Raw genomic sequence first — 26,591 nt, forward strand, 5'->3', positions numbered from 1 at the left:
TTACTTAAGTACAGGATCTCAGTACTTCTTCCACCACTGGTAAAGACCCATCATCACTGCTGGAGATTTGATGTTAAAATAACTCCATAATGAAGCCAGACTCATGTTGAATTAATCCACAGAAAATAGTTTCTAGCAGTGAAACCTGCCATAAAAACAGAACTGGACCAAAACAGGGACAGATCAGATGTGGAACAAATAACTAAAAATATCCCAAAACTCGGTGCGGCATTAAGAGAGTCAAGTAAATCTGTATATGAAGTATAAAAAAATGCTCACAAAAGACCCACTCTGCCATATTGAAAGCTGGCGTGGAAGTGAAGCACATTAGGGCTGCCACTAACGATTATTTTCATTATCGATTAATCTATCAATAATTTTTTTATATTAATCAATTAATCGGCTAGTCTACAAAATGTTAAAAATAATGACAAATGCCCATCACAGCTTCCCAGAGTCAAAAGTGATTTTTCATTCAGTTTGCTTAGTCTGAAAAACAGCAAAAAAACAACAAAGTATTGATTTTATAATGATATGAAACAGAGAAAAGCAGAAAATCTTACAGCATTTGTGAAGCTGTAACCATGAACTTGGTATTTTTACTTGATAAATTACTTACTATAAATTACTTGATAAATGACTAAAACGATTAATCAGACCTATAATCTATAATTGTCTTTTTTTTAATTCTTTTTTTTATTATCATATCATTTTGTACATCTTACCCATGTTATATAGCCTATGTAGTGATGACATTTTTTTTTAATGACATACATAAATGATGTGATTAGGTGTGTCACCCAGTGATACATCATAATAACAATCAATATGACAATAAATTAAGATAAATAATAACAATATTTACAGTATGTTAGTAATTATTATTTCATATTTGCCTGCTGTATTCCATAAATCCATAGTTATATTATAGCAAAATTTCCCGCCTTATCTATAATTGTCTGTCGATCAGCTAATCGACTAATCCTTTCAACTCTAGTTTGTATTGAAGTTAGGAGTCATTTGCTAACAGAACAGTTTATTTTTGAGGACATAATCATTAATGTTTTTTCCTGATATTTATTCCTGATTTTTCATGGATGTATAGCGGACTGAAACGCTCCATACAGGCCGGTAGTGAACACACACACTCCTGACTGGTGGTGATGTCAGAGGTGACGTCACAGCTGAGGAAATGACATCAGGTAAATGTAGTGAAGACTAAAATGCGGCAGCTTAGTGAAATATCCCTTTAATGATTTGGAGTAATATAACATTATTTAGCATCAGAGACGCTCCTCAGCCTCAGGAAGCTCAGTCACAAAACCACAAATATAATAATATTTTATCCCATGAGCCAACATGTCCAACTACAAAACTTTACAAATATGTATACAAGATTATATATACACATAATTGAGAAAAATACACAATTTTGCAAAGAAAATAAATCACAATTTCCGAGGGATATCAGTAGTAGAATACGTATCGTACGATGCGATTACAGAAAAATGGAAACGTTGGAACATTTAAGACGTTTGTGCAAACAGGAGACGGAACCGTTAACGCTGTTCGCTGTGCGATAAAACCAGGGAGGGAAAGGAAAGTAGAACTCCTCCCGTTCTCTACCTGGACTCTATTTTCTCATCTGTCCCCATCGCACCGATCGATACTGACCGTCTTCTGGTTAACCGCTTCACTGCAGAGCTTCTTACATCTTGCTCTCCACTCTGTAATGACTCATGTACACGTTTCATTTCCACTTTATCCATGACTTGACAGATTTCAGTTTACGTTGCACTGCTTCACACAGCGGCACATGTAGACAGTAGGGCTGGAAAATACTGAGAAAAATCTAATTGTGATTAACTGAATTTTGTCATCAATTTTGTAAAACTTTAAAACCGTTGTTAGAAAAGTGATTTAAAAAAAAAATAGACATCAGTGTGCAGGATTTACTGAGTTTGATTCATGGACCAAAGATTACCTGCAGCTCTAAAACTCCTTGTTCACAAATCCAGTTTGGACCAAACTCTCTCTGAAGAAATTAACTGCAGCCTCTGCGATTTGGAAATTGCAGACGATCATATTGCAATTTTGATCTCCCACAACAGGCAGCTGCAGCCGGCAGAGGAAAAGAGGTGAAAAGGGGAGGAAAAAAAGTGATAAAGTGATAAAGTGATTCATTCACATCTTATTTATCAACTTGTCTCATTACAGAGCGAGCGGTAAGACTAGGGCTGGGTATCGGTACTCGATAGCTTTAAGGTATCGACTGAAATAACCCGGTACCAAGCAGTATCGAAACTTCTCCAGTGAAACGATACCTGCATTCGATTCTTTTTGTACACGGATCTAGATAAAAAATGCCGAGATGCCACCAAGACGTAAAAAAAAAAAAAGGTATCGAATGAAGTACTCTATTGGTATCGGTATCACTTTAAGGGTCCTGGTATTGGTCCTGGTATCGTCATTTTTTAAACGATATCCAGCCCTTGGTAAGACGCTCTGGGGAGTCGGTTTTTGGAGAGTCCATCGGCCCGTTAGGAGTCGCTCTGCAGTGAAGCAACTGAACAGATTCTGGTCAAAAACGATCGGTATGACGACGGAAAAACAAAGAAAACAAAGAGTCCAGGTGGAAAACGTCTGGAGTTCTGCTTCATCAGCAGCCAGCGGCCGACACTCTGAGTCCGTCCCGCTCTGGAAACCAGACCCGGCCCGGGAGAACTGGAGAAAATGTCCCGAAGTGTTTTTTCCGTGAATCCGCCGGCCGCTGTGAGTCCTGCCCTGAATAAAACTCTGTAAGACAACAATGGTTTAATGTCCTGTTGGAGGAAAGAGACACGGGCCAGTCAGACGGCACCTAATTACACATTTCACACTTTCACACCGCATTTTCAAAACGGTAAGGTGCGCTTGATTAAGACACTCGCCGTAGGCACAGGAGACAAAAAAAGAAAAAAATAAATTAAAAAAAGAAGAACACCACATATGAAACCGATCGAGCCTAAATCCAGCGCACCTTCCGGCTGTCAATCAATTTGAAGACTTTGTGCCAAGCTCCGCCTCCTAGCCCTCCGCTCCGCCTCCCCCCACACACGGCTCACGCTCCGGTTCAGACGGGCGAAGGATGATCGGTCCGGTCGGGGGGGGGGAATGACATCCAACATGGCGTCTCGGCGCAGCGTTTTTTTGGGGGGGGGAGGGGGGGGGGGGGGGGGGGCGCTGCCTTCACTACCCCGCAGCAGCCCAGGTGGGTGGAGGTTGGATCACATTGAATTAGCTTTGGAGAGGGGGGACCCCGGACCCAGGAGATGAGAGACAGACAGACAGGGAGCCAGAGACAGACAGGATGGGCAGGTGGGCGGGGCGGGGCCGGGCGGGGGGGCGGAGTCACCGGGTCACTGGACCACCTCGAAGTAATGCAGGATAGCCATGATGTGCTGCGGCATGAAGACGTAGCCGGTGTACACCGCCATGCCGGCTACCGACACCAGCAGGGAGTCTGACAGACAGACGGTTAAGGAAGGACTTGGAAAGAGAGAAGAATTCAGGTTTCAACTGTCCCACAGGACAAGCAGACCTTAATATCTGTAGGGACTGATACTGTTGTTGATCAATACCAATGACTCATTGATTACATGACCAGCTGCTGGGATTTCTGGCTTTCAAAACTCACTTTCTGGCCCGGACTAGGGCTTGGCAATATATCAATATTATATCGATATCGTGATAGGAGACTAGATATCGTCTTAGATTTTGGATATCGTAATACTGTGATATGGCATAAGTGTCTTTTCCTGGTTTTCCTTTACCCACTTAGTCATTATATCCACATTACTGATGATTATTTATCAAAAATCTCATGGTGTAAATATTTTGTGAAAGCACCAATAGTCATCCCTACAATATTGTCGCAATATCGATATCGAGGTATTTGGTCAAAAGTATTTGAGACGTATTGTCGGCTTTCCCTTTAAAATGAACTGTAAGAATGAACAAATCATGGGTTGTAGTATTAGTGTTAGGGCTGCAACTAACGATTTTTTTCATTGTCGATTAATCTGTCAATTATTTTCTTGATTAATCGATTAGTTGTTTGGTCTATAAAATGTCAGAAAATGGTGAAAAATGTGGATCAGTGTTTCCCAAAGCCCAAGATGACGTCCTCAAATGTCTTGTTTTGTCCACAACCCAAAGATATTCAGTTTACTGTCATAGAGGAGGAAAGAAACCAGAAAATATTCACATTTAAGAAGCTGGAATCAGAGAATTTTGACTCATTTTTCTTTAAAAAAAATTACTCAAACCGATTAATCGATTATCAAAATAGTTGGCGATCAATTTAATAGTTGACAACTAATCGATTAATCGTTGCAGCTGTTATTAGTACAGCGTCGTCGTTGTGGACAGTCGATTAGATTGTGTTTATTTCTGTATCATGATGGAGCCAGAAAGAAAGAGCTGCCGTTCCCCAGTGTGGGAATATATTGAATTTACCCTAACAAGGTTGTCATATTACACAAATGCCTTTGCCTAAATAACAGTTTCACATGATTTCTGTTTGAAACAGACATATAAATGCCCAACCAAATCAATTTGTTTGTGCAGCACATTCCAGATAATAGCAAAATACAGGCTGTTTCAAAACGTATCACTGAATTACCTCCAATGACAGTCTGTCCTTTAGCACTTTCTCCCTATTCTTCCACTTTATCAGGAAGTTGTTGTCTTTATTTATCCCTTTTGTTCTTCTGTCCTTGCGTTTGTTATCAAAAAATATTCACTCTCTCTATTTTATTATGAAGTTTGAACAACTGAAAAACACAAATTCTTGCACACGTATGTGGAATCGAACCCGGGTCTACCGTGTGAGCGAGCAAAAGCCTCCTCTGTTCACTATACAGACCAGTTACCTACAGGAAGGCTTATAGACTATAAAGCTCTTACTAGTCATCTAGTTTAGTGTGCTACACTTGAGGTAGGGCTGAACGATTTTGATAAAATATCTAATTGTGATTATTTTGACTGATATTGCAATTGCGATATGATTTGCGATATTACAGGGAATGATAATTTTTACATCATTATTCTCATTTTCATTGAAAAACGTATTAAAATGATTATGGTGTGATTTTTGCGGGGATCTGTACCAAACAAAGATGCTTTCTTAAGTCTGTAGAATACGATGTGTAGGCCAGGACATCTCTGCAGCACCAAAATATTTCATTTAAAATATTTTGACACACATTTCGCCTTTAACAAATATTGCGCCTCCTGCGATTTGAAAATTGCAGTAGGCCATATTGCGATTTCGATAAAATTTTGATTAATTATTCAGCCCTAACTCGAGGCGATATGTTTCATCTCATATGAAGCTTCGAGTGCTGAACCCATTTTCGACCCAGTGTCTCGGAAAACCGTAATGCTTCAGAAAGCTTCATTTCGCCATCACTAGTCAGTATAGTTCTCTCTCTCTCTCTCTCTGGTAAGTAATGATACACAAGCTCAGGGTGACAACTGTTGGAAGACAATACATCATCTATATAATGTGAAAAAGGATCTATGTTGCCAAAGCATTCGCAAACTACAGATTCTGCACGTCAACAGTGGGATGTGAAAGCATTGTGTCATATAAAGCAGTTCAATACATCCAATATAACTGAAGTCAATGTGTAACAATATAGGACATTCTCACTATTTACATTTAGATTTAGATACAAACTTTGCAGCAAGATTGGATCTTGGAACTGGAAGAAGATCCCTCCCTCCATCTCTCTTCCTCCATCTATCCCTCCATCAATCCCACCGCCAAAAAATGGAAATTGCCTCGTCTACAGAGAAAACCTCTCTCTCTCTCTCTCTCTCTTAAGTAATGATACACAAGCTTAGGGTGACAACTGTTGGAAGACAATACATCATCTATATAATGTGATACTGTCCATGTTGTTGGACTATTCGCAGGTCACATTTTCAGAAAAGCATTCATGTTTTGTTTACTTACAAGTATGTACACTGTGACTTGACTTTACCTCACGAGGAGCTTTCACAAACAGTCTGGGTAAACTCAGCTCAGATCACATGACAGAAGAACAGAGGCTGTCTTTGCTTCTGGGCTAACGCGTTAGCTAGCTTAGCCTCGGTGCCTCCCGTTCTGTCCTACAGACGCCTCCAGGCTGAACTCCATTTAAAAATCTAGCTGTTTAACGCCGCCTTTCTTAACGGCAGCGGTACATAACTAGGAGAACATAATACAAGACCTATAACGAATCATTATGGAACCATTTTCAATTCGGCATGCGTCCAATACTTTAAGCGGCACTAATTTTTTGATAAAATGTCAACTTTTTTTGAATTGGTTCACCTGTTATTCCCACAATCCCCTTCCACCAAAACACCGTGGTGGGCGGTAGTGAGTATCGAGTCGAGTTTGAAGCGATTCGGAAAGTTGAGATTTTAATGAAGAACATGGCTTACTGGTGGTTTATCTATATGCCGAATTTACCAGAAGCCCCTGTCGATTTGTAAAACATCCTAATTTATGTTCTCTACCGGGTAAGTACGTTAACCTGGCTATGCTAACGTCAGATAGCTAAAGTTAGCATTGTGGCTCGCTTTGTTTAGTCAAGTCAGAAGTAGTTTCCCAGTGAAAAGGATACTGAACACCGTCCGCTCCCACGGCTCCAGCATGTAGAGCGCCGTGACGAGCAGGTACTGGTAGTAGAACCAGGACAGCTGCTTCCAACAGTCTCCCAGAGCCATCTTCTTCTCAACTTCCTCACGGGCTAATTTATTTTCTTTCCTCGTTTTTCTTCCGTTCCCCCTTTTCTTCGTGGATAATTTCCTGGTGATGTGTGACGTATAATCACACGGTGCCCCTCTCTGGCCAATCACAGCCCCGCGCTGTAGGGCACGCTAAACCGGGGAGTTCCTACTTCCTGGTGGAAAAGTGCGCACTTCCCAGGACATTTCAAAATAAAAGACACATGGCAACTAACAGAAGTTTATAATATGACGTGTATGACGACATATTCAGTGCATTTGAATATCATTCTAATGGCACATATAAAGCTTTCTATTTGCTAAATTTTCACTTATCGCATACTGCATATATTTCACATCTTCGGTATATTTTTAGATCACATATCACAATTTTGTTTTTTTTCAGTATCTATTTTCATATCACACATTTTTCTTGTTTTTACAGTATCTACTCCTGATATTTTGCACAACCTCATAATTTAAATTAGGGCCGGGCAATATATCGATATTATATCGATATCGTGATATGAGACTAGATATCGTCTTAGATTTTGGATATCGTAATATTGTGATATGGCATAAGTGTCTTTTCCTGGTTTTAAAGGCTGCATTACAGTAAAGTGATGTCATTTTCTGAACTTACCAGACTGTTCTAGCTGTTCTATTATTTGCCTTTACCCACTTAGTCATTATATCCACATTACTGATGATTATTTATCAAAAATCTCATTGTGTAAATATTTTGTGAAAGCACCAATAGTCATCCCTACAATATTGTCCCAATATCGATATCGAGGTATTTGGTCAAAACTATCGTGATATTTGATTTTGTCCATATCGCCCAGCCCTAATTTACATTTTTTCATACTTCCTTTCATACATTTCTACTTATGTTATTGTGTTGAAATTGTCAGTGCATTATGGCATAAATATCCCCCATTTGCCATATTCTTGTTTATAATCTACTCTTGTTGTGCTGTACCTTGTTTACTTCTGCAATGAATGAGCACATTTCCCCACAGGGATCATTAAAGTTTTGCTCTTATTTTACTGAAGTCAGGCCTCCTGAGAGTTTTCACAACATGTGCTGAGAACTCATGCTACACCTCACCTGGACATCCACACAAACAAATGAATCCAAACAATCAATCACTGACACTCATTTTTAGAGAATATCATTTAAATGACAAGGCGGATAATAATAGAACAATTAATCACAACTTTTGGCATCAACGGTCAAATAACTTTCTGAAATTAAAAACAAGCTGAGTGTCTCTCCGAGTAAAAAAAAAAGTCAGGAGAGCTGCAGTGAACCAAATAAAAAACTACTAGCTGTACAGTTTCTCCCTCCAAAACTCAAAATTTTTACGAGCTTTTACACATTACTGTACAGTGTGTGATGAAATGCATTTAACACACTGTGTGCCTCCACAGGTGTAATTCTCCTGTCCTTAAATCAGTATAAAACTGGATTTACAACAGAACAGAAGGAGGGAAGCATCAAGTTCATCTTTGATCCGTTCACTTACAGTCGAACAGAGACAAACTTGGTTTATGGAAACTAGTATATCTGATGACATCATTTCAAGCTACACTCGGGAGCCAATCAGATCTGAGCATGTCGACTCTATTCAAACACGATTCCTTTAATCTTATTGGTTCCTACAGAAGCGTAATGCATTCACTTGAGAACAAAATAAATTGCCCTTTTTTTCTGAATTAATGAGATATCTCAAACAAATCATTACTTCCTTATTACCCCCGGTTTTATTTTGCTTTTGGTCTGAAACATTGGGAGATACTCGTGTCTTTAAGTAATATAGATGGGATTGTTATTAGTTTGTGGACTTTGCGCAGGCACCTCAGGACTTTGCGGTTGTTCAGACGGAAAGCCCATTCAAAATAAAACTGGATTAAACTAAACAGGCGGACATGTTTGCTTCCATGAAATCGAGCTCTCAAGTAGGAATGAGAGCTTCTCCTGGGATTTTGAGATATCTCATTAATTCAGAAAAACAGAGCAGATTTATTTTTTTTCCCATGAAAACTTTTCTCAGAATTCTGAGATAATTATCTCATTATTAATTCAGAAAAACAGGGCAATTTCTTTTTTCTCAAGTGAATACATTACGCTTCTGTAGGTTCCTTTCTTTGCCTTTGCAGCATCTCAAAACACCGAGCCTGTCACCGAACTGACTGAAATGAAACACAGAATATGAAATCTTAATGCCACACGGTTCTATTATGGTGTTTCTTCCCATATTTAAGTCCCGAAAATGTATTCGCATCACACAGACTGTGTGTGAGCGGCTGTGGTAGAAAAGTGTGTTCAGCTCAGTTCAGTTCAGTTCAGTTCTTCACAGTCCAGGATCAGTTTCCTTACAGCTGAGGCTCACAGCAGCAGAGTGACTCACAGTCTGATGGACTGAGCTGCAACAGAGCAGAAAGTGTTGCCCGTTGCTCGTTGACGGTTCATGTCGTCATCAGGTTGGTTGCAGCAACTGATGAAGTCATCCTGTCACAGCTTTGTTACCTCCGCCAAGGAGGTTTTGTTTTCGGAGCCGTTTGTTTGTTTGTCTGTTTGTCTGTTAGCAGGATTACGGAAAAACTACTGGCCCGATTTTCATGAAACATCATGGAAGGGTGCAGCATGAGCCAAGGAAGAACCCATTAAATTTTGGAGCGGATCCTGTAACAACGCATTATGTAATAACATCGCATTATATAACTCGACAAAATGTAATACATTTTCACTTCATTACTTCATTATAAATTTCCCCGTATTTTGTAATAAATTATCACATATTGCGGTGGTTATTACAAAATACGAGAGTTGCACTTTTTTTTGATGAAAATGTAATAATAAGGTGCATTATGTTATAACCAACTAAAATGGATGTCTTCATTCATAAAAAATCATTATAACAACGTTTATTTTATGCATTCTAGCATGAATCATACTGACTCAAAATTCATTTTAAAAAGATACTGTTAGTTCAGTAGATTAATATCTTTCACTGGTCCAAACTACATGAAGTGTCTCTGTGTTCCTCAGCCTCATAGAAACTGGACTTGAGGTTCATAGAGACAAACTGCAGACACTGAGTGTTATACTGACACAAACATCTGAGTACTGGTACACACACACACACACACACACACACACACACACACACACACACACACACACACACACACACACACACACACACACACACACACACACACACACACACACACACACACACACACACACACACACACACACACACACACACACACACACACACACACACACACACACTAGGTAATAATTTTTTACAAAATGCGGGGAAATTTATTACATATTGCGTTCAAGCTGTGTATTACAAAATGCGGGTGTTATTACATAATGAAGTGAAAACTTATTACATTTTGTCGTGTTATTACATAATGTGTTGTCACAGATCCCGATCCGACTCATGAACAAGCCATAACAGCACGAACCTTGGCGGAGGTCTGCGCTCTCCGAGTGCCGTTCTAGTTTTTGTCTTGTTTTTATTTTGTTTGGCAGTCAACACACTTTCAGTCTCTAGCTTTGCCGTGTTCACTTCACTGCTACAGGCTTCAGCTGTGAGGAACTGAACTGAACTGAACTGAACTGAACTCGTCGCACCTCACAGTCTCCAACACAGAAGGCCGGGGAAGAGTGGAGTAAAACGGTTTGATAGTAAATTTAAAAAAAACTCGTTCATTTCGTTCCAATTTTAAAAACAAAAGCAGCAGCGGAAGACCCGGTCCGTATCAAACACTGCAGCCGAAGGTCAGGATCAAGACCCGGAGTGCCGGTCTGAGGTCCGAGGGCCGGAGCGGCTCAGACCGAGCGGCTCAGTCCTGCGTCTGTCAGCAGTGGCTGGCCAGGATGTTGAAGAAGTGGTAGACTTCCTCTTTATCGAACACGGCGACCTCGGTAGAACACTCGGTGCACTGGACCGGGTGGTAGACCTCGTCCTCCTCCATCCCTCTGGGCGCCGGGTCGGGAACCTCATCTGCCGCTGCTGCTGTTGTTGTTGTTGTTGTTGTTGTTGTTGTTTCTGTCGTTTCTTTCTGTCCCTTCCTCCTCTTCCTGCTCCTCTGTTTCTTCTTCTCTGGCTGGGTCTTGTAGCGCAGCACCTCGTCTCTCTTCACGGTGCAGTTCATGACGAACATGGCTCTGTACTGCGTCCGGTATTTATCGTGTCTGTGGGGGAAGAGCAGCAGGATTTTAAAGGTTCAACTCCAAAACACTTTGTAGGTTTTGAAAAGTAACTGCTGCCTGAAATGTATCCATCAACATTTCAACAGTTTATCAGAGAGATTAGTCACTTTCCACTTATTTAAAAATGTTGTACTTAAAGGATAAGGCTGGTGTTTTTTAATGCATTGCTTACCGTCAAAAAATCCTATGAAAATAACAAAATCAGCAATGATTTTGTCTCATCATGTATCCTGGTCCCAGTGCAGCCTCATGTCCCAGCAGCCATAGAACTCCACTGTATTAAAAAACGATTAAAAACCCGTCACAGAGCCATGCTGCTGCTCTGCAGCATATTTCATCATCACCATGCACCGGGCCGGACCACTTTTTCCTCAAACAACTTAATAAACCGGCTGTAAACACTTTGCCATCTCAGGAAAGTAGTTCCGTAGCACAGAAAATAGTCCCTGGCGTAATGAAGAATTTGTTCCCGTTTGAATTTGATTTGGTGATAACTACAACAGCCTGACTTTTCACGGTAACAGTTAGAGATTTTTAAAATGTAAACTATGTCTTTGTGAGCTGAATTTAAAGGTTTTTATCTTACAGTTGGAGCCAATGACTTCCGGGTTGACGGATAAAAACGGAACGTGGGAAGTCAGAAAGTAACGGGAGGAGAGCAAACGCATTGTTGATTTTGTTATTTTCATAGGATTTGTTGACGGTAAGAAATGCATTAAAAAACACCGGCCTTATCCTTTAACATCCGACCCTATGTGGCCACTTTATTAGGTACACCTCCCTGTATAAAGCATGCAGACAGGGTTGTTGAGAGGTTCAGTTCCTGTTCCACTAAATTTAAATTGGGAATCGAACTGGGGACGGGGCGATCTGTTTCTCTCCTGATACGATTCAATACCTGATCTGGGGTTCAGGATTCAATCCAACCACGATACGATGTGATCAATAAAAGTTAAGTGACAACAAAGTCTGACTGTGCAGAATTTCTGAGACTCAAATCTTTCCAGCGATGCCATTGGCTGCTGGAATGTAAACAACAATTTAAAAATGTCATTACAAAGTGACAATTATATAATCTGGATAGAGAGCTTGTGAAACTGTGATGGATCAAGAGTCTCATTAGTGATTACTACAGCAGAATAACATGGAGCTGATATCACCATTCATGTTCCTGACAGCAGAATAACATGGAGCTGATATCACCATTCATGTTCCTGACACAACAGACAGACACATTTTTATATATTGTGATATACTGAGTATCTACATATCCCTAGTTTCCAGGCGGCCCCTCTCACCTCTGGCAGTCCAGGCAGAGCGTGGTCATGCAGGCGGGACAGTTGAGGACGGCGTCGCTGCTCGGTAAACCGTGAGGCTGACCGGGCCGCGGCCGAGCCCCCGCCGCCGGCCGCCTTCTGCCGCTGCTGTACCTGAGCAGGAAGAGAGCAAAAATCACGATTTTTTTTTGTCTCAGTTTCAGGAAACAATGATTTTGTGGCACTTTTGCACCTTAACACGTTTTCACTTTTTTCAGTGCCGTATTTCCGAAAAGTAGCAGCAGCTAGAAAGTCTTGTTTTCACTCTTACTCGTTTTCATAGTATTCCGAATTTCAGGGTTCCTACACATTTTCAATTAAAAAATTCCATACTTTTTCCAGACCTTGATTTGTTTTGAAGATTTTGTCTGGTGTTCAGTATGATTTACGCAGACAGACATCTTGCCCCTGCTAACTAGCGACAAATATCAGAATATGTGAGATGATTGGCAGGGTTCCTACACGGTTTCCATTTTAAAATTCCATATTTTTCCCAGACCCTATGTTCTTGACTGGATTTGATTTTGGTGGGTATTTGATATAATGCATGCTGACAGCGGCTGGGTAATAAGAGCGTCCCTCTATCTGAACATTATTCTTCACATCAACAAAAACTGTGGACTCAAAGTGGCTCTACAACAACATAAAAGCTAGAATTATGTGTGTATCGGACCTGAACCGCAACATTTTCCATACTTTTCCAGACATTTTTTCAAATTCCCAAACGATTCAAGACCTGGAAATGATGCAAATTCATTTTTAATACTTTTCCAGACTTTCCAGACCTGCGTAGGAACCCTGTAATTTACAATATTCAAATAATAAATCCCTAAACAAAACACTGTAAGTCTCTGAGGTGTTTCTTACACCCTCCTCCTGGCGTCCACCCAGGCCTGGTCCCTGTCGTCCTCGTCCGGGTCGTACAGCAGCTCGTCATTGGTCGGTATTGTCCGCTGGCTCCGCCTCCGACCCCTGGAGCTGCCTGGAGGGAGGGAGGGATGGTGGGGGGGCGAGGTTTAATGAAGAGTGACATCTACTCTTACAGGATAAATGTCCGTCACACACAATATTTTACACTGATCTGACTTATTGGCCTAAGGGGGAAGGTACAAAGTCTGTTTAGTTGTTACTGATTGGGGCCTGCAGCGTGTTTTCGTCTTCTATCAGGAAGCTCGTATCTACTGACTTTCCTGTACAACCTGAACGCAGCATCAGCCCAGTGACTTGTGATTCAGGATCCAGAGAGGCTGCAGTTTAAATGCCATTTTTGAGACCTGATTTTTAAGACGTGATTTTATACGGTCACATTGCTACATGTTATGTGATTGTGTCCAGACTACGCAGAATTCAGATCACAGCGAGAGTCCGACCACTTTGAAGATCCGACAGAGAGGTGAAATCAGGTTTTTGTGCATCCAGTCATGTGATTTAATGCATCCTGCCATGACCAGAGGATAAAGGTCCCAATAAGAGTAACTGCAGCCAGAGTAAATCATGCTGACAGTAAATGTTACCATAGCATTTAGACATATGTCTTTTCAAAAGGTCCTTCACATCTCCTTCTCCTCAAATCGTATCCTCAAAAAAATACCTTTTTATTCCTTTTTCTAGCACTTCTCGTCTATCATACATAATCATTCTATGGTCAGGAATATTGTCTGGGTGGTGTGACCTCTGACCTCTGACTTCCTTATTGTTGGTTTCTTGTAATGTGGCTAATCTAGTTGAAGCTCATTCTGCTGTTGACCTCACTGGATGTCTGTCTGGGTTAAAGCGTCAGCTAAATGCCGACAATGTAAATGTAAATGTAAAGATCTTACTGGGTGTGTCCTCCTCCTCCGAGTCGGAGTCGAAGTAAATCTTGTCGTACAGCTGAGGTTCAGGAAGTCCAGAGGTTCCGCTGCTGTTGGTTCCTGAGGTTTCTGCTGGAGAACCAACACACACATCATCATTATGGATTTATCTCTCTCCAGTCTGCTGCTGAAGCTAAAGGGCCGTTCCACTGATTACACACACAGCAGCATCACATTTCAAGATAGTCAAGTATTGCATTTTGAGTTGGTGAATGATTTGATTACGTATTTACTGTATAATTTAATATTCATGAACATTAGTTGATGTTAAGAGTCCTGTGGTCTAAATGCTGTTTCAGGCTTTTCCACCCTGACAAGAACAACATTTATGGGCGAACACTGAATTCTTGGGAGTTTGGGGGCATGAAAGTGGTACCCCAGTTCTCTGAACAGTCTGTATATTCGTGCACATAGCAGGTTTCACATGGCAGTTATACTGAAGGTGGGCACCTCAATAAAAGAGCACCTGCCTTGCGTGAAAAATCCCCAAAAATCCCAAACTATCATTTATGCATCTATTTTGACTGTAGCCACTAAAACAGTGAACTGAACAATATTTTATGTAGTATTTACCACCTGAAAACTGAAATGAATGACATTTTCTAGTCAGTTTTCACAGCCAAAGTAATGCTGAACAAAACGCCCAATTGCACCATCTGCTGGCCAGAAGCAGCGCTGCAAGCATTGAGGGGAATACTGGCATCATATTGAGTAAAGCAATGCTGAAATTCAACATTACATTGACACAACTTCAGCTAACGTTAACAGAATAAAATCAGTAAACCTTCTCTGTAATGTTGACAATACAAACAAACAAATATCCTGCCAGAAACCCTGAATAGTCCCATCTGGGAAAGGAATATGAAGAAGCATTCAAACTGCTGATCTGGAACTGGACCTGGACCCTCCTGACCCACCTGACCCTCCTGTCCCACCTGACCCTCCTGACCCACCTGACCCTCCTGTCCCACCTGACCCGCCTGTCCCTCTTGTCCCTCCTGACCCGCCTGACCCTCCTGTCCCCCCTGACACACCTGACCCTCCTGTCCCTCCTGTCCCTCCTGACCCACCTGTCCCTCCTGACCCACCTGAGCCACCTGACCCGCCTGTCCCTCCTGACCCTACTGTCCCTCCTGACCCTACTGTCCCTCCTGACCCTCCTGTCCCTCCTGACCCGCCTGTCCCTCCTGTCCCACCTGACCCTCCTGTCCCACCTGTCCCTCCTGACCCACCTGTCCCTCCTGTCCCACCTGACCCGCCTGTCCCACCTGACCCTCCTGACCCTACTGTCCCTCCTGTCCCACCTGACCCGCCTGTCCCTCCTGACCCGCCTGTCCCTCCTGACCCTCCTGACCCACCTGTTCCTCCTGCAGGCACCGGCCCCCAGGTTCCCTCCATGGTCCTGATGGTGGAGCTGAGCTCCGCCTCCATCTCCTTCTCAAACTCATCGCCACTGGACGACTCGCTCTCCCCCGTCAGATACTCTCTGATCAGCTTCCTCTTCTGGTCCGGAGTCCCGTTCAGCAGCACGTCCAGCTCGTCCTCTGAACTGAGAGAGAGAGAGAGAGAGAGAGAGAGAGAAACAGAGGGAGAAAGAGAGAGGGAGAGAGAGAAAAAGAGAGGGAGGGAGAGAGACAAAGAGAGAGAAACAGAGGGAGAAAGAGAGAGAGAGGGAGAGAGACAGAAAAAAGAGAGAGAGAGAGAGAGAGAGGGGTTTCTGTTTTAGTAGTTCTCTATTATATATTTCTTTAAATTCTACTTTCTTCAGGCCAGGCCATCATCTAAACTGAGAGAGAGGTTTCCATTTTATTCTTTTATTCTGAACTGAAAGACAGGGAGTTTTTTTTATTCTGGTTCTGTTATGTTTATATTCTCCTTTATCTTCAGGCCAGGAGATTTATGCAGCAACACGTTTAGCCCCAATTCTCTTGTATCGAGAGAACACCACACCAAGCTCCATTCAAAAATCGTGCTCTTTGGTGTGGCCTTGCTTATCAGCAAACATACAAACCTGGCAGAACCTAACTTAAGATCTTTTCTGAATTGTTAGGAGTCACTCTTCAATTCGGCATACATTCAAAACACCAAGCAGCACTTATTTCAGTAAAAGTTAACTTTTTAGCATCGGTTCGCCTCTTATTCCCACAATCTCCACCATGAACCAATTCTAAAAGTTGAAATTTTGTTGGAAAAAGTGCTGCTTGATGCACTAGATGTAAGCCAAACGTGGCTCCTATTGATTCCTAAAAAGTCTTAAGTTTATATTTTATTCTATGATGTTTCTCTATTTTACTTCTTTAACTTTTTGCTCTATCTTCATTTCAGGAGTGCTAGTCAATCAGCATATCCAGCTCTAAAACAGCGAATAATCATGTACAAATGACTTTATTTATTGCAATATTCAGGACATAGTATGGTTAAAGTGTATAATAATGAGTAAGGAGAAAATGAGTATATGAAAAAGCATGAAGGTAACAGCATTGAAGATTAGCAGCAGCTAACAGAAGTAGCAGCAGAGTAAATCAGTAGCATGGCTAGCTCTATCATCAATAACATCAATCCGGAGTGATAACATAATTTTGTTTAGAGAAAAACACTGCATCAGAAACCCCATTAGTTTGTGTTAACCTGTCTACTGGTTACCTGGATGAGAGTGTTCAAGTGTTAGAGTGTTTGTTTACATGTTAGCATGCAGCCGGCTAGCCACACGTTAGCCACATGGTGCTAACTAAGGCTAAAGGGTTTTTTAAAAGAGTAACAGCAGCTTGAGTTTCTCTACCTGCTCTCCGCTCGCTCCTCGTCGCTCGGCTCTTCGATCTCATACGAGTCAAACTCCTGAGTTTTATTCAGCCCGTTCATCTTTAACTGTTTCAACAGGCTCAGTATCTACAACACAGTGCTAGCGTCAACATCAACCATCACCCGGCAGCAACATGCGAACATATAGGTGACGTTGCTCCTTCCGCTTCCGGTGCAAGGGGCTCGTCAAAATAAAAGCTCAATATAAACACCTCTATTACTACTACTGCTAGGCTACTAATATTACTACTACAACTACTAGTAGTAGTTGCTACTACTAGTACTATTACTACTATTACCTCTACAACTACTACTACTACTGCTACTACTCTACTACTACTACTAGTAGCCTACTACTACTACTACCCACTACTACTACTGCTACTATTACTGCTACTATTACTACTACAACTACTAGGCTACTACTACTGCTATAGCCTACTACTAGTACTACTACTACTGCTACTACTACTACTACTGCTACTATTACTACTACTGCTACTATTACTACCACCACTACTGCTACTACTACTGCTACTGCTACTACTAGTAGCCTACTACTATTCCTACTTCCACTCTACTAGCTACCACTATTACAACTACTAGACCTACTAATGATAACAATAATAATCATTATCTTTTTCTTGCACTTTTCACTACAAATAAGCATCATTTTGTCAGGTGAGCCTTCATGATAGTTTGCTAAAACAGTTTGTGTCTCCAGATTAGATGAAACTTTAATGATCACCTGGGGAAAATGTGTCATTGCAGCAGCAATATTGAGCAAATACAGTATTAATGATGATAGAACAAACATTTACAACAAGGGGACATATTGGGAATATTACAACAAATGCATAAATAAAGATATACAATCCTCAGATTTGAAAATGTTGGCCCTTGAATAAAATGTTAGAAAATTTGTGATGCAGTCCACAGTTGAAATCAAATGTAAGCCAGCCCTTAATATATAGTTTTATAGCCTTAAATTTACAATTTTCTCCCCTGTTCTCTTCCATTTTCTTTACTTAGTCTATATTACTATGAGTCATTTTATCTTTCTGCTTTGATGTAATTCGATTTTTTGAGGGTTTTTTTTTTTGTTGTGAAGTGTTTTTGAGTACCCTGAAAAATATGAATTATTATTATTATTAATATAATAATAATAAACAGAGAGAAATCAACACTGGAAGCTGCGGCCATTACAGTAAAGCAACACTAGATGGAGCCAGCAGATAAGCGATGCTGCAGAGAGGCCGGGTCCCGACACACTGAACCCCTCTGACCTCTGACCTCTGACCTCTGAAGAGAACAGAGAATTTCCCTCCAAGGATAAATAGAGTATCACATTAGGTTTCTTCCACCTTTTTGTCTATTTTGTATTTATTTATTTTTTACATGAAATTTTTTTAGTTGTAATTTTTTTTAATGTAATTTTCATTATATTTTTTGTGTCCTATTTTTTGTTCTTTCTATTTTTTGGGGCGCTTTCATTTACTGTGTCATAGTGTGGCGTTGTGAAGTCCTTTGAGACTGTAACTGCTGATTAAAGGCTACACAAATAAACTTGACTTGGCTATTATTATTAAATATGTTATCATGTTTAAAACCTGAAGAGAAATGCTGATGTTGAAATGATTGAACTAGACATCTTCAGTGTCACAGTTTGACTCGGCTTCATTTCCAGGGACTAAAAATAATCAAAATCTGGAGCAGAATTAGAAGCAGAATCACTTTTATTCAGCAGGAAAATCAAATCAGGTCCAGCTCCGGAGACAACAGGTGCAACTCTGGACCTGAAGACCTTTGACCTGAAACATTAGAAGACATTCACACAGTACAGCCTGCAGAAGAAAAGCCAACAGCACCTTACATACAGACAGTGGTGTAGTCTACGTGATACACAGGTATACGCCGTATACCCACTAAGAAAGCTCCAGGATTTCCGTATACCCACTTAAAAATGCGCATGGATAAGTAACAATATAGTTTTGTGACAGAACTTTCACTTCAGAGATTTTGTTTCGCAAATACCGGGTAGAGTGTAACTGCAATAAAATAAGTTTTACAGGGGAAGGCATCACCTCCATTCACACTTCCATTCATAAAATTCACCCTGTGCGCTCTGTCTGTTACGAAGTGGCGGCTTCCCATACAGGAGGGGCTTTGAGTTTGGCCGTGGCCCGGGACCTGGACCTAGACCTGACCTCACCTACCAACCAACACAGCTGCTTGACGGTCAGTGCCAAAGTTCATAATATTCTGTAATGAATGAGTGTTTGTGACAGAACTGCAGGAATGTTCACTGTTAACACTGCTATTAAAACTGATAAGCCTATTCAGCTTTCCATTATTTTTAATAATGCTTGCACTCTTAAATCGTAATCAATGCTTTGAAGAAATTGAAAATTGCCAGCTAATGAACCTGTGCTCCAGGGGCCGTATTCATAAAACAAAAAAGTAGCTCCTAACTGGCTGAGTTAGATGGTGATTAACACTAAAACTGTAGAAAATCAGTCCAAAGCGTTTAAATCTCCCCAGCTGTAAATGTAATTGGCTGTTAAAGTCTTGTGTTAAATACAAGTTAAATACAATAATACTTGTGTTAATACTTGTGTCAAATACAAGTGTGACTCCCCACTTTTCCCCGCTCCCAAGGAAGACCAGAAAAACTGTATAACATTCAAAAGTAGCAGGTTTATTCTCCGGTTTCTTTTTGCTTCAGGGCGGGCATAGCCAAAACAATAAACAAAAGGAATACAATACCAGGTCTAACTTACCTATCAAAAATAAAGAGAAACAAAAGAACATAGGTAACTAACCTAACTCCCTAAACCAAAACATGAGAAAACAGTACTTAAACAAAAAGGCTACCCACTCCTACAGACCTGGAGCTACTACTGGAACAGGTCTTTACAGATAAACTCAGAGTCCTGGCACACTGCAACTGCATACAAGTTACTGGAGTTTAGTGACAAAGTCAGCAGCTGCATCACACATGGTCTGGCTGGTTGGGAGCAGGGAAGAAGAGAGAGCCCCATGGTATCAGCTGTCCTTGGCGAGCTGTCGTCCACAGGCCAATCAGCACACAGGACACGCCCCTCCAATCACCTGGTTCATCCAATAGTAACACCCCACCTGCAAACAATTACCCACACTCCAGAGAGGGCACAGAGAGGGAGAGACAGAGAAAGATGTTGCTTATAAAAAAAAAATTGTTGATAACACAGTAACACCCGTTTTTCAGAATGCTCTCAGTTATGTGTGGATGCATGTACTGTATGTGTTAGTGAGTGTGGCGGGGCTTACGGGGTGTCGCTCCGGGACGGGTGTGTGTACGAGGCGGGGAGGGAATCATCACAGTATTCCCACTACAATAAACTAGACTACACCACTGCATACAGGCAGACGAGACGACCTGTATGAGGCCGGACACGAACACACACTGAGTTCACACCGAGAGCAGCCGAGTCAGCGTCAGGGAACTCGGCCGCTGATTGGACGCTCGCCAAGCTTCGTCTCCTCGGCCGAACTCTTCACCCGCCGTCGCCATCGTCAACGGCCAATCAGATTTTCCCCCGCTTCCTTGTTTCTCTACTGATGGGATTCTGCTTCATGAACAACAACGGTCTCTAAACGGAGGAGAAGCCGATTTCCACACGTTCTAAGCTTCAGTTCTCGACAGCTTTTATTTTGAAGGACGACAGGAAGAAACGAAGCCTGGAGAACAGCTGATCCACCGTTGGAGTCCATGGTGAGAACAGAAGAGATTTTATTGAGGTTTTTGTTTATTTTTTATGGTAACACTTTACAATAAAGGTACACCAAGTTAAGGGTTAGTTAATGTTTAATAAGCATTAACTAACCCTTAATTAACTGTTAACTAATGTGTAATTTACTAATGGTGTTCATGTTAACTAAGGTATTCATTTATACATTATTTAATAGTTTATAAAGATGGCTATTAAATAATATATAAATTAATACCTTAGCTAACATGAACACCATTGGTAAATGATTACCAGGCACATTAGTTAACTGTTAATTAAGGGTTAGCTAATGCTTATTAAGCATTAACTAACCCTTAATTAATATACTCTTCTTGTAAAGTGTTACCTTTTTTATTAATTCTATCTAATTAGCGCTTGCCAGCTAGTTATGTCGACTCGTTAGAAGGACGTAAAGTTATGAAAGTCGACACAAAGCAGCAATGAACACATGATCTGCCTGTTCAAAACTTAGTAGCTGCAGATCAATACATACAGTAGATGCAGTCTGACCCTCTGGCCCCGCCCACAATCTATCAGAACAGAGTGACTCATCAATCGAGTCGATCACAGTGTGAATGCAGGGTTCATTTCATCATGATGAGTGTTTCAGAGGACCAGATTGTCTTTTTGTTGCGTTTTCTCTGCAAAAACCACAAATATTTCATCTCTCGGCTGCCTTGCTCAACGGCAGAGAAACTCCAGATGTCACTGTTGTTGTCAGCAGGTCAGTTCTTCCCCTGTGTCTGCACACACACACACACACACACACACACACACACACACACACACACACACACACACACACACACAGAGGCCCTCGCTACATAAATAAATCCATAAAGAATGGATGAGAGCAGCCGCTGCAAACCTACTGGTATATTCATTATCTTACTGGTTTAAACTGGTTTGTGACCCCGGACAGAACCAGTGGCCCCGAGCTCGTACTGGGCTAGTCTGTGTCTGTGTGTGTGTGTGTGTGTGTGTGTGTGTGTGTAGGGTGGGGGTCAGATAGAGACCGGCCCTGCCTGAAACCTAATAAAACCAATATGTAATCAGTATGTGGATATGAATATGTGCCTATGGATTTGTGCAATATCTTCCTTTTCCCCTCAGAATCTTTATTTAGTGTAGTTTTATTTTGTTATGGTCAATTATTCACAATAACAACAAATACAGTTATGAAATTGGTTTAAATAATACTAAATCATTATATCAAAAATAAAACAAAAAAAAAGGTGTGGGCTGACTACCCTTAATACTTAACAAAGCATTTATTCTTGCTCTGCCCAAAATAGCTGTGAAACAAAACAAACAACAAAAAAATAAATAAATTGAATAAAGAGACACGGTGTTGGTCACAGCTTTTGTAATGTTTTTGAACATTTTCTTAAACTTACACATATTACATTACATATTACATTATATATGTATTACATTATTTTAGTTCATTATTACAACTATTCCATAATTTGACCCCTTTAACTGTCACACATCTATTTTTCACATTTGTCCTCACCCTCTTTTTTATTATTTATAATTTCCCCTGAATCTTCTTCTCTTCAGGGTGAAAATCCTCTGAAGCTTCATGTAGAGCATCATGGGACATTAACACTCTCCTCATATAGTTACTAACACTGTAAGTGCACACTGGTGAAAATGTCTCATTGGAATCAATTCAGGTAAAGCACTTCCAATACACAATCAGTGAGTTATTGATCACTTCTCCAGCCATGCTACTAGCAAACACACTGTCAGCTAGCATGCTACGGGCAAACAGCTAACCAGGCAACATGAGAACATGCTAATGAATCAATATGAAATCCAATCAAAATGTCTCATTATTATCAATTCAGACTAAGGGCTTCCAGTAGACCAGTGTAATATTGATCAGTTCAGCAAAGAATATGTAATAAATCAAACTGATCAGATCAGAGGTGGATATCAGACCAGATATCAGGCTGATCCTGACACACACACACACACACACACACACAGTCTGACATGTTGTTTCTCAACTGAACAAGTGAACAAGGGGTGTGTGTGTGTGTGTGTGTGTGTGTGTGTTTTAACGTGTGTATTCACCTATCTGTACCGCTGTTACCTGTTTGTGTTTACATTCTTCTTCTGTTTGTTTGCGTCTGTTTGTTCCTGTCTTTTCCTAAGTTTGTCTTTTGTGTGTGTGTGTATGTGTGTGTGTGTGTATGTGCGTCCGAGTCTCTGTGTGTGTGTGTGTGTGTGTGTGTGTGTGTGTGCGTGTGCGTAGCGGTAATGTGACATTTTCGATTCCAGGTGTGACATCTCGTTCCCCTGACAGCCTCTCTGAGAGACACTAAACAACTCCTCTGTTTTTACCTGCCTCCCCCACACACACACACACACACACACACAGCACACACACAGCACACACACACACACACACACACACACACACACACACCTACCGTCCACCTCTGTCGCAGCTCTGCCGCTCGACAAGCTAATTTAGCCAATTACACACAGGTGTGATGCTAATTTCCCCGCGCTCCCAGCTAGCTCCTGAAGGAGGTAAAAATAACATAATTACACCCATCTGTCCCCAGGCAGGCTCTCCCACTGGGTGTCAGCTCCACCGCCGCTCTCTGGCAGGAAGGAAAACACACACGGCGCTGTGGTAAAAAGCACTGTTGGCTTTGATAATGGAACAGAAGACAATGGGCAGCGTGTGTGTGTGTGTGTGTGTTGTGTGTGTCTCTCTCTGTGTGTGTGTGTGTGTGTGTGTGTGTGTACAGGAATCCAGGCTACATCTACAGTTGCTTTTTCTCCTCTTTGTTCAAAGCTTTCAATGGATTTTTCAATGATATACGGCAATTTCCTGGCAGAAATAAAAAGCGTTTTAGTGCCGCCGGCTAATTATGTGAAGCTGCTGGGAGGCGACAAGCTGCGATGTGCAGAGCTGCTGAGACTACCTTTCTGTCTTTGTGCCTGCTGTGTGTGTGTGTGTGTGTCGTGTTTGCATGTGTGTGCACGTGTGTGTGTGTGTGTGTGTGGGCGTGTGTACAACATGCTTTTTCTGTGCTCAAACACAATACACATGGTCAAAACAAATAGAGGTGTTCAGAGAGAAAACGCACATCAACAACCTGCAGCATTTCTCTGAGGGAGCGTCACACTGTCAAGCCAAGATCACAGCTCAGTGTGTAAAGTAATCAATACAGGACATCAGTATTGATAATGGATGAGAGATCTGTGTGATCAGTCTCCAAAATGACAGATGGGAGCAGAGGTGTGACCGAGTCAACTCTGCACGAGTCCCAAGTCAGTCTGAAGTCTTCAGGCACAAGTCTCAAGTCTAAATGTAGAACAGCAAGTCAAGTCAGAACAAATCAAGAGTCCAGTATCAATTTAATATCTTAAAGAAAACTAAATATCTAGGACTTTTCAATGCAATATGGTTTTAATAGGATAAAAACTTGGTAAGAGCATCATGAGTTTGATTTCTATAATCAGTTTCAACTTCAATAAATTCAATCATTCCATACAAATTCAGAAAACAGAATTTAAATTCAGTCGTCTGCTGGAACAAATCTCATCACTTTCAATCTAAGTCATTTACACAAACACAAGATCTCAAGTCAAGACTTTAGAAACCTTTTCAAGTCATCAGAGTACAAGTCAGAGTCAAGTCCCAAGTCACCAGAACCCAAGTCAAGTAGAGTCTCAAGTCTTCTCTTCATGCACCAAGTCAATCTTCAGCTGAAAATGTCGTGTCCAATTCATGTTTTTGTCACAGAATCCTACGGTGGCCCAGAGAGCTCAACACACTGCAACTTAAGAAAACACATGCAAATAGACAAAACACAAGGAAATTAAGAAAACATCTTCATCATTGGCAACACATGAGCTGCAAATACACACAACACAACCAAATACACACAACACAACCAAATACACACAACACAACCAAATACACACAACACAACTAAATAGACAAACATGCTGCAAGTAGCACGGACGACAACGGATCTGTTTCCAGGGGACACAAAAAAGTGATGAACCCGCCTTGTTCAATGCTTTGTGACTTTTGAAGTTAGTGGTGTTGGAAAATGAGCTAAAATCTAATTTTTTTTTGTTTATTTTAACGTTTATTTTAGCGTTTGCCTATTTGGTTGTGTTGTGTGTATTTGGTTGTGTTGTGTGTATTTGCAGCGCATATGTTGTCAAATTGATGAAGATGTTTTCTTAATTTGCTTGTGTTTTGTCTATTTGCATGTGTTTTCTTAAGTTGCAGTGTGTTGAGCTCTCTGGGCCACCGTACAATCCAGTTCATGGTGGAGGAACGTAATTATCACATGTCACTTTCACATAATTCGTGTCCACAGCAGGTAAATCTGCGTTTCAGAGTTCGTGCTCATTTCACGACTTTAGTTTACTTGTTGTACATCAGACATTTGGTCAGACAACAAGGGAAGACAACATGGTAATGTGGATCTGAACGCACCTCGATCACAATCTGGGAACCAATCGTCTATCGGTCTGATGATGATTAGACTCTGGGGGCGACGGCCAATATTTGGGGGTTTCCGGTGTAGCCAGCGGACATCCGGGCCAAGACTTCCTCTTCCGTGCGCCGGTCATTGTTTACAGTCCGATTAGTAACTTGAGATGTCTCATATGCAGATATCTGTTTATAGAGATTAGCCGAAATGTCGTCTGGACCTAAAACACCTACAGAAAGTATCGATGTTTGTGTTTTGTGTGGAGAAACATTCGACTCTCGCGTCTCAAGTTGCTAATCGGACTGTAAACAATGACCGGCTCAGGAAGAGGAAGTCTTGGCCTGGATGTCCGCTTGGCCTGAAGCCACATGACCATATACCCAACCCATCCTTTTAGGTATCCCATTGGCTGATATGTGTGTGGATGTATATGATTGGTTGTCTTTTATATTTTTTTGACCTTTTTGAATTTCTACCCTATTTAAATGCTGTCTGTAATGTGTTTCATGATGACCCTGATGAAGGCCACAAGCCGAAACGCGTTGGTCTAACAATAAAGTTGTTCTATATATTATTAGTGTTGGTGGAGTTTTGACCTCTTTAGACCTTTTTCCCTTCCTCCATGTACCTTGGAAGTAGGTGAAGTTGTGCCAGAAACCCTTACTCTACACCGGAAACCCCGAAATATTGGCCGTCGCCCCCCCCCCAGAGTCTAATCGTCATCAGACCGATAGACGATTGGTTCAGAGATTGATACCAAGTGTAAATGCAAAGCGTGCGATCGGATTGATCAGCATCCAGACGGCAGGTCCTGGGCGTCTCGTGCTCTAAATACTGTTTCAGAGTTTCATCATGGCCGTTTCAACAGAGACTCCGCCGTCCTTCAGACTCGGGTTTCGTCTCGGAGGCCTTTCCACCTCGCCGAGAAAAAATAAATTGGTCCTCGCACATAACCTCCTTATCTACATGTACCGCCTGTTTCCCACGGAGCGGCTGTGATGACTCCGGCCGTACAGGTTGTATTATTCTACATTCTCACATAGATGAATCTGTCAGTCTATCTGTCACACGGCGAAGTGCTCCGGAGCCCCGCTGAGACCCGCAGAGACCCGCTGAGACCCGCACACTCTGAGAGACGAAGGTAGAGACTCCGGACCGCAGAGAGGAGAGAGAGAGGGCCCGGAGAGGCTGAGGAGGGGAATAATGACGTGAACTACGCTAAGAAAGAGGAAGATTTCATTCGGGTTTTTATTTGATTTTATTACACGGCTTTGTTGAACAGTCGATTCTGATCGGTCAATTACGGCAGTGATTCTCAACCTTTTTGATATCAAGGACCCTAACTTAGTCCACATTAGAGCCACGGACCCCCATTTGATGAG

The 26,591-nt window shown here is 41.5% G+C and overlaps 2 protein-coding genes across 3 annotated transcripts; both read right to left on the reverse strand.

Annotated features, from left to right (window-relative positions):
* Positions 1–3,215: 3,215 nt before the first annotated feature.
* sptssa (serine palmitoyltransferase, small subunit A) lies at positions 3,216–6,827 on the reverse strand. Its single transcript, XM_071513301.1, has 2 exons — positions 6,657–6,827; positions 3,216–3,502 (listed from the first exon to the last, which is right to left on the reverse strand). Exons 1-2 carry the CDS (start codon positions 6,757–6,759, stop codon positions 3,399–3,401), a joined length of 207 nt encoding a protein of 68 aa, XP_071369402.1. The 5' UTR covers positions 6,760–6,827; the 3' UTR covers positions 3,216–3,398.
* Positions 6,828–10,095: 3,268 nt separating this feature from the next.
* Positions 10,096–17,086, reverse strand: eapp (e2f-associated phosphoprotein). 2 transcript variants are annotated; one of them, XM_071513303.1, is made up of 6 exons: positions 16,945–17,086; positions 15,524–15,714; positions 14,133–14,234; positions 13,180–13,294; positions 12,295–12,426; positions 10,096–10,978 (listed from the first exon to the last, which is right to left on the reverse strand). In XM_071513303.1, exons 1-6 carry the CDS (start codon positions 17,022–17,024, stop codon positions 10,642–10,644), a joined length of 957 nt encoding a protein of 318 aa, XP_071369404.1. In that variant the 5' UTR covers positions 17,025–17,086; the 3' UTR covers positions 10,096–10,641. The 2 variants fall into 2 exon arrangements, with proteins under 2 accessions (XP_071369404.1, XP_071369403.1); XM_071513302.1 differs by having other exon boundaries at positions 14,133–14,237.
* Between the last annotated feature and the right edge of the window lie 9,505 nt (positions 17,087–26,591).

Source organism: Centroberyx affinis, unplaced genomic scaffold (genome assembly GCF_046629955.1).
Source record: "Centroberyx affinis isolate AG114_WGS23_722 - 3 ecotype Tasmania unplaced genomic scaffold, CSIRO-AGI_Caff_v1 ptg006966l_1, whole genome shotgun sequence".
Taxonomy (NCBI): domain Eukaryota; kingdom Metazoa; phylum Chordata; class Actinopteri; order Beryciformes; family Berycidae; genus Centroberyx; species Centroberyx affinis.

Bases quoted from the DNA above. Each gene is read 5' to 3' on its own strand.
- sptssa (XM_071513301.1), bottom strand. From the start codon at position 6,759: ATGGCTCTGGGAGACTGTTGGAAGCAGCTGTCCTGGTTCTACTACCAG. The intron at 3,503-6,656 runs GTATCCTTTTCA...TCTGTCTGTCAG, and splicing joins GTGGGAGCGGACGGTGTTCA to ACTCCCTGCTGGTGTCGGTA.
- eapp (XM_071513302.1), bottom strand. From the start codon at position 17,024: ATGAACGGGCTGAATAAAACTCAGGAGTTTGACTCGTATGAGATCGAA. The intron at 12,427-13,179 runs GTAAGAAACACC...CTTCCTGCTCAG, and splicing joins GTGGACGCCAGGAGGAGGGT to GTACAGCAGCGGCAGAAGGC. The intron at 10,979-12,294 runs GTGAGAGGGGCC...CTTCCCCCACAG, and splicing joins CTCTGCCTGGACTGCCAGAG to ACACGATAAATACCGGACGC.